Source organism: Meles meles, chromosome 6 (genome assembly GCF_922984935.1).
Source record: "Meles meles chromosome 6, mMelMel3.1 paternal haplotype, whole genome shotgun sequence".
Taxonomy (NCBI): domain Eukaryota; kingdom Metazoa; phylum Chordata; class Mammalia; order Carnivora; family Mustelidae; genus Meles; species Meles meles.
The window spans coordinates 58,012,612-58,020,864 of record NC_060071.1 but is presented as its reverse complement, the minus strand read 5'-3'; the positions used below and the strand labels follow the sequence as shown (position 1 = coordinate 58,020,864).

The following is an 8,253-nucleotide window of genomic DNA, read 5'->3' as shown; positions in this document are numbered from 1 at the left end:
ATTGAGAGTGGGTAACCATCTGTGTACATTTAAAAATAAAGGCTAACTTTTTAGGACATCCACTCCTATAATACATAGTGAAATATAAAATAAAATATAAATAATATAAAAATTAAAAACTTCAGTAAGGACTGAAAGCAAGCCTTATATCCACCTCATGATTCCTCAACTGAATAGCTTTATACCTACCCCAGAGGAAGTGGAGAATGTTACAAATGAAGACAGGATTTTTTTCTCTACTCTTTCTTCAGTATGGAGCAGAGAATGGAAGTCCTAGGGGAAGTTTTCTCAAGACAGGTAAAAATTGTGAATGTCTAATGAGGCCCCAGGAATCAGACCAAATTCACAGACCAACACAGTGAACACTGGTCAAACATAGACTTTATTTAAAAGAGAGCCATTGCAAAGGGAAAGCAAGGGACTAGAATGAAGTGAAGAGGTCAGATGTCCAAGTCAAAGCTCCTACTTCCCTCTTGGCCCATCCCCGACTCAGGGCTACAGCCATGTCCCCCTTCTTCACTGGGTGCCATGTGGAGCCCCCCACGTTACTTCAGACTAATGCGGTAGAACTTCTTCCACCTCCAGAGTGAGGAGGGGAAATAAGACCTTCCTCAGCCTCTTCAAGGTGTCCCTGCTCATTACCATAGGTAGGGTATCCACGAGAAGGTCTGGGTTTATGTACTGCAGGTGGAAAAGCGCATAGCCCAGCAGCCTAATGAAGATCATGATCATGAAGACAAGACACCTGAAATGTCTACAAAAAGACATTCTTGGTTAGCATGGGGGACAGGGACAGCCCAGAATCCAGCTGTAGGAGGGGAAGCTTGCACTCATAAAGAACTGAATTGCTTTCTTCAGACAAAACTGATAGGGGGATGGAGACCCAAAGGATGAGGGTAGGGGATAGGTGATAGCAGAAGAACATCGATGTAGTGGTTAGGAATTGCACGTGGCTCTCCTGACATACAAGCCCTCTGACAGAATAGATGTCCCTATAGAAAGAAGGTGGAAGTGCCAAAGGAGAGTTTTCCAGGTACTACATATGGGCAGGCCTTTTGGGAGCTGCCAGAAAATGTTCAGGACTGTCACACCCATGAGTCTCATGACCAATGGTCTTCTTCTGGTCTAGTATAGCAAGGAGTTCTAGAATTTGAAATAAGATTGGGACATCTCTGACATGAACATCCAGGCAAAATCATTAGGATAGGTTTTTTCTAAACATCAAGTGTCAAAAGAGACCAAATTAAACAATAAAATGTGTGGTTGTGCGGGTGTGGGTGTGTTGTCTAGTGAGCTCCCAAGAAAATTTCATATTGAAATCTGGTCTAAGGCCTTCAGCCTTTAATAATATTGGAACGTCATAAATTGAAGCTCTTCATTCAAGTGCCACATGGAGCATTTCAGAGTTAGTCTCCTTGTTGAAAAAATTAGGACAGAAAAGGCATAGAGAGTTTAGGTGATTTTTGTTTTCTAAAGTGTTACAGCCTGCTATAAAAGAACTGAGAAAATTAATGAGCCCTGAACTATCTCCCCAGCAAAGAGTATAGATGTATAAAGAGTATAAAGAGCAGAGATGATTAGGTTCAGGATCTGAAAAATAGAAACGGGTCATACCAAGAACCATAAGAATGGAAATGCAAAGTAAAATGCAACCTGCAGCCTTCATCTTGAAGAAAGAGCTACTTTTTCCAACCACCAAGTTCCACATAACCCTGGTGTTGGGGAAAAGAAGGAAAGAAGGGTTGGGAGAAATCTAGGGCTGCCTGATATTTTCTGGCCTGGTGAGTGTGTTCATCCTTATTCCTTGTGCCATCACCAAGTCACTTGCTCCTACAGAGTGAACGTGGTCCACACTGGGTAAAAACCAAGATTCTACCACTTACCTGTACCAAAAGATTCTCTTCTGTTTCTTAATGATGGTCTTCTCCTATGGGAAATGAGAAAAGCCACAGCTGTGCCTGTCCGCGTGTCCAAAGAGAGGCAATGTAGCAGGGGACCCAGGAGCCACCCAGGAGTCAGGAGTCTGGCTACCTGGGTTTCAATCCTGACTCTGCCACTTCCTAGTGGCCATAGTGTGGAACAAGGTACTGAACTTCATTATTTCCTAATTCTAGGTTTATTACAAAGGGGAGGGGGATGTGGAGAGAAGGAGAGAGAAGCCAGGGGAGAAAGGGATAAAGGAAAACTCCAGTGTGGGACAAGGAAGACTTACCATGTTGCTTTGGATGGCTTCTACCAGAATTGACCCAGGTTTCACTATTTGCAAAGAGTTGTTCTGGGCTTTGAATCTGGGAGAAAAAATCAGATCCCAGAATGATATAACATAATCTGGGGGGCTGATGAAAGGTGCTTTTCTAAGTCATGCAACGTCGATGATTTATTTTCCAGACTCTTGATAGCTTTCACTGCTCAACATTCAAAACTCATAACTGTTCAACATACAGAGATACCAGGAAAGTGTGGTCCATTCTCAAGGGAAAAGACAATCAATGAAGAAAAATCCTGACATCAACCTGATGTTGGGTTGAAACTGCAGAAAGTCTCACACATGTATGGTAACCTGACTTATAAAACAAGGCACCACTGAAAAATGCACATTCTCTTAAATAAACAGCACTGGGTTAATAGGCTCTCCACACAGAAAAACATGATCTTGATCTCTACCTCACACCATAGATGAAACACATTCCAGATGAATGCAAATCTAAGTGTAAACAGTAACATAATAAAAAAATATATTGTAGGGGAAAGCATGAGAGAATAGTTTTATCACTTAAAGAAAGGACTACCAAAAACCAAAAATCGAAAACCCCAGAAAAAAACAAAAACCGGTCTGAGAAGCACTGCACCCTCCCAAGACAGCTGAGAGACTGTCACTGCCCTCTCTCAGGGACGTCATTTTTCCAAACTTACACTTCTTTTTCAAGAAGCAGCACCTCTTTTTCTTTTTCCATCTTTCTCAGAATTCCCTGGTATTTCTTCCCATGGAAACAACAACAAAAAATTGTTATCATGAAGAATTTCCCCATTTTTTCATTACGGTATCATTGATGATTCTCCTTAAGACTAACCCTAATTCTCCAAATGGTGCATGGATGAGTGTGCACACATGAGTAGGGAAATGTTCTATTAAAATTGAGAGATATTGGGCTAGATGGATATATATGCAAAGAAAAAGACTTCTTGCTTTGGATTCTGCTTGTGTTCAAATCCTAGCTCTGATGCTTACTGTTGCTTTCCCGGAGCATTCTCTAACTCCCCTAAACCTCATTGTCCTCTTGATTTATAACAATATTATCCCCATAGTTTTACTGGACAAATTAATGTAGAAACATACTGCATGTGGAGAGCTTAAAAGTAACATACATGCCATCATCTGGCACAAGGTAAATCCTTAACATACATCTGTTTTGTTGTTTCTGCTGTATAAAAGTCATTTTCCCCAATGGCAGATTTCAGCCTACTGAAAAACCAAGGAACCCATGGCTTTGGAGAAATTCTGCCTCTTCTCTGAATTGCCCCTACAGGTAAAATACCTTTATGTAGTGGGCCTGGTCCTTACAGAGCTGGTACAAAGATTGGTAGTCGCTTTCTATCTAAAAAGAAGAGAAAATTAACAAGTCTCACCAGAACCAAGCCTTGGCTGCTCCTGGGGACCCTAACTGGTGCATTGGACATTTGGCTGGTTACCTAGCAACTTCTGATTTTAAGGGGAAACAAGTATATCGCAAAGCAGTGATCTCGTCATTCATGGGCACGGTATAATTTTGAGGCAAACCAAAATTGTTTGCCCCGGTTGTCATTTGCTTGTCAGGTGAAACATCAGGAGAGGTGATTGGGGCACTTAGGTTTGGGATTCAGCAATACTATTTTGAATATTAAGGGTAAAAGTGTGTTTAAGAAATGGTAAAACCAGTACTTGTAATATAAGTTTTCGTACCCCCTTCACCTGCATGTGAATCAGAAACTGCTCTGCCAGATGTTCTGCTCCCCCCTCCCATGCCATCAGCGGTCCTGTTTCTAAGACTTTGGGGTGGTCTCCCATTTACATCCTGGACAGACCCTCAGTGAGGAGACACTGCCTCTACCTGGAGCAGTTCCTTCTCTTCCCTTGTGCAGGATTCTATTGACTTTTGTAGCCTCTCCTGGAAGACAGCAGACAGTTAATAGCATTCTTTTGTGGAAGGCAAATGGGTAATGAGCACTCTCTCTCCAGACCAGTAAAGACCATGATACAAATGGTTATCCTGTATTGAGGGATTGAGGACACGTTTTCACCCTTGGGTGGGCACTCTCATTAGGCCTACCTGATAGATGAGGAGACAAAGGCAAGAAGTTAAGCATTTAACTTCTTTCAAAGTCACATGGTGGCAGAGCTGACATTTAAGCCTCAGTCATTTGACTGCCTTTTCTCTGAGCCTTACCATCCTCCTCCTTCTAGCCCAGCTGACCAAAGCTCACAGGCCTCTTTCTCCCTCTTATCTCCCTGAGGGTGTGCTCACATAAATCTGCACAAAGTTTCCCAGCAGGGTTTCTGTCCTCGATGGGGCATCCAGTTCATTCATTGATTCAACAAATATTGAGCATTCACTATTGCCAGGCACTGTTCCAGGCACTGGGGAAAAAGGAGTGACCAACATAGACAAAATCTCTCGTCCTCATTGGGTCTACCTTCTCATAGAAGAAAAAGATAAACTGCATTTTAAGAATAGAATTGTTTTTGGACTAGAAGCCATGGGTTTGGAAAATGAGGTAAGCTTATTGACACATCTCTGTGTAATTTTGGAAGTTCTTATTCTCACCCTACCTGAATATTCATATTGTGTCATTCAGACCCTAAGCTTCTTGGTGGGTCCTGATGTGTCTTCAGCATGTGTGTTCTAGTGACTGATGGGTGATGAGGTCTTCAGCAATCCCCTCTACTCTGATGACATTGAAGTGACCTCTGCGGTTACTTGACTTGTCATGTTATGAATGCCCCACAGGCCATGAGGTAAGGGAGAGGCAACAAAAGACATTGGCTCTCCTCTGAGAAGCACACAGACATACCTCACCTGGAGAGTCCTTGAAAGCAGTTCCCCCCGAACTTAGACTTGACACACATCTCACAGAAAATCCCTAGTTTTGTTCTTCTACTCACCTTCAGTTCTGCCAACATCGGCTTCAGGGTTTCTTTATTCAGGTCATCCTTCTCATGTCTCCTTGAAATCTGAAATCCCCCAAACCATGAACTGAGTGAGGCACAGAGACATAAAAAGCTATGATCGTGGCAGAATTTGGGGTTGCAGGGCTGTGGGATGATGGTGGTTAATGAACTTAGATCCCAGGTAGAAACTTCATAGAAAAGTGTCTCCTTCTTGCTCATGGGAGCTGCCTGACTCTGGACTGGCTGGATAGGTCTCTTTGTTCCCATAGGCCACGAAAACAACTGCCCAGGGAGCAAGGAGGAAGGCACAGAACGGCTGGGGCAGGAAGGGAAAAATCTTTTCTCCCATAGTCAGTCCCTTAGCTCTCTCAGTAGATGTGTAATCCCAGGAAACAAATGGGGTGTTCATCCTAATAGACGCAGTAGGTGGCAGAGGGGACGGAGCCCATCTGTTTAGCCAGTTGCTCCTTCTTGGCTCTTTCTTTTTTTAAATAGTTTTTTGGTTTTTAAAGATTTTATTTATTTATTTATTTATTTGAGAGAGAGAACAAGTAAGGGGAGAGGCAGACAGAAAGAGAGGGAGAAGCAGGTTCCCCACGCAGCAGGGAGCCTGATGTGGGGCTTGATCCCAGGACCCTAGAATTATGACCTGAGCCGAAGGCAAATGCCTAACCGACTGAGCCACCCAGGCACCCCCTTCTTGGGTCTTTCTGACTAGAGAGTTCAGGAGTTCAGATGACTTTGTCAAGATTCCTAAGAAATGAGCCTTCAGCAAAGATGGCCCCCTTACCTTCTTCTGAAGCTCCACCACATTCCTGTTCAGCATCTTGTTACTTTTTTCCTGTGGAAAGAAGAAGTAAAGGGGATACTCCTGCTCTGCTTCTGTACTTTCCCTCTCCCCGGGTCTCTAAAATATGGTCTGCGGATAAGTGTGCTGAGGGGGAGAAGGACACTCTGGCCCCACACAGAGGAAATAGGAAGGGAGCCCATGCATGGGGCCCCCACGACAAGCGCTTCTTTCTCAGAGCACTCCCATCTGATTTCTCCTGACATAGCAAGGACCATGGATGATGATCCCCAGGGAATGAGAGAGCAGCAGCAGACTGAAGCCAAATGCATCACACAGTCCTTTTCTAGACACCTTCTTACCAACTTTACTGTCTCTGATTCCAGGTTCCTCAAGGTCTCCTCTTCCTCAGATGTGATATGGTTCAACTCCTCCCTCTCGCTGGCTCGTCCTAGTGACAGGGCAATCTCTCCTTCCAGACTGAAAAATACAGACACCCACATATGGATTAGTCATAAGGAAGCTGCCAGTGCCCCAGCTTAGGAAGCCAAGGTCTTGGGGGAGCCAGACTGAGTCCCAAATGCATTGGCAATACAGCGTCAGCCTCGTGGAAATTTAATGCCAAAATCTATACATAAAGCCTCTGGGGGCATCACAATTCATGCTTCAGAATTTCATACACCAAGATTTATCAGCAAAAAAGGAAACCTTCCTCCCACCTTCTCTTTATTCCAAAGGGCATTCTGTTGAGGAGAAGCCCTTCCCTCACCAACTACAAAGCCTGACCTTTGAATAGCTTCTTCCTTCTCTTGAATTTTTCTGAGAAGAACTTGATTTGCCTCATCCAGTCTCTGCAGGTCCTTTTCAAGGTCTGAGTTCAGGTAGTCAAGGTTTTGTTTTGTGACTTCTAATTTCGGTATTTCCATCATCTCCTGCCTACAGGAAAATCATCTTTCTTACCGAGCTCAGACAGGAAAACAGGGGAGCTCTAAGAAGATTTCCACTGGTAATCTCATTCATTCCCCCATCTTCTGCTGTAACTATGTCTAAGCAGCCCTATGTTATAATTTGCCATGATAAATTGATTTCTGTAGTGTTTTGCATGGAATAAATTCCTGGCGTCAAGTCACATTTTTAAAAAAATTTTTTAAAGATTTTATTACTTATTTATTTGAGATGTAGAGAGAGAGCGATCAAGAGAGCAGGAGCAGGGGAACAGAGAGAGAGAAGCAGAATCCCTGCTGAGCAGAGAGCCTAATGAGGGACTTGATCCCAGGACCCTGGGATCACAACCTGAGCTGAAGGTAGCCGCTTGACTGATATTGAGCTAGCCAGGTGCCCCTCAAATCACATTTTAATTTTAAATATTATAAATGGAACCCATTAAAACACAAACCTTTTATAAAGCAGAAGAAATTTTTTTTCATAAGAACAATTATGCTCCAAGTTACTTTTTTTTTTTTTTTTTAAATTTTAGGGAGTATATAGAATCCAAGCTACAGCTATGAAACATTTAAAGATCTGCCAGGGTGAGGGGATTTCTCTAGTCCCTTCTGTTACAGTCTCCTCAGGAGTTTATGCTGAGTGTTTTCTACGCTAGTCAAGGTCTACCGGCTGGATGGGGGCCAGGGAAGGGAGTGGATCTTTTCTCCAAATAAGACTGATTTGCTTTTTGAGGTCTTAGCTATTTCTGAAAACCCCACCATGCTTGGTATGAGGAAGTCCAAAGATCTGAAACTAGGGTCTTTTCTCTGCAGGAAGGGTCCCGGGACCTGGGGAGATAATGTCCTGCATCATGGAGGTTCTCTTCCCTATGGATTGGGGCAGAACTTTCACATAGCTGCTCCTCTATTGAACTTTATCATCCTCATTTCTTACACATTATCCAGTGGGTCCCGTCCAGCTCCTTCCATTGTGGGTTTCCTAAAATGTTAACACACACGTTTATTATGGAAACGTCGCCCCTAATGTCCAACATAGTAACATTGCCCTACACTGGCCCAGGAGGGAGCAGGCAAAAGTTTGACCAGGAAAGACAGAGCCGAGAAGAGACCCATGCCTTCTAAACCCTTCTGCTTTCCAGCATCAACTGCAGTGTTTTACTAAATTCCAGTAATCCAGATTGTGTTTTAACTTAAAATTGCATAAGTGAATCCCACTGGAGTACAAAAATCTTGTTTTCACAGTTTTTCACACTTTGGCTACCTTTCCCATTCCTGGGCTGCCATTTGTCTGGTCATAGGTGATGCACTAAAGGCACTCAAGCTTATGTCTATTGGCGAATGCACTGAGAGTTCATTTCTAACCCAGATCTCCAGGG

The 8,253-nt window shown here is 43.3% G+C and overlaps 1 protein-coding gene across 1 annotated transcript; it reads right to left on the bottom strand.

Annotated features, from left to right (window-relative positions):
• Nucleotides 1-413: 413 nt before the first annotated feature.
• On the bottom strand, nucleotides 414-7,846 carry LOC123944326 (transmembrane and coiled-coil domain-containing protein 5B-like). The gene is made up of 11 exons (XM_046009342.1): nucleotides 7,812-7,846; nucleotides 6,720-6,869; nucleotides 6,296-6,413; nucleotides 5,937-5,987; nucleotides 5,141-5,209; nucleotides 4,089-4,145; nucleotides 3,537-3,596; nucleotides 2,914-2,978; nucleotides 2,213-2,288; nucleotides 1,884-1,927; nucleotides 414-754 (listed from the first exon to the last, which is right to left on the bottom strand). Exons 1-11 carry the CDS (start codon nucleotides 7,844-7,846, stop codon nucleotides 556-558), a joined length of 924 nt encoding a protein of 307 aa, XP_045865298.1. The 3' UTR covers nucleotides 414-555.
• Nucleotides 7,847-8,253: the final 407 nt, after the last annotated feature.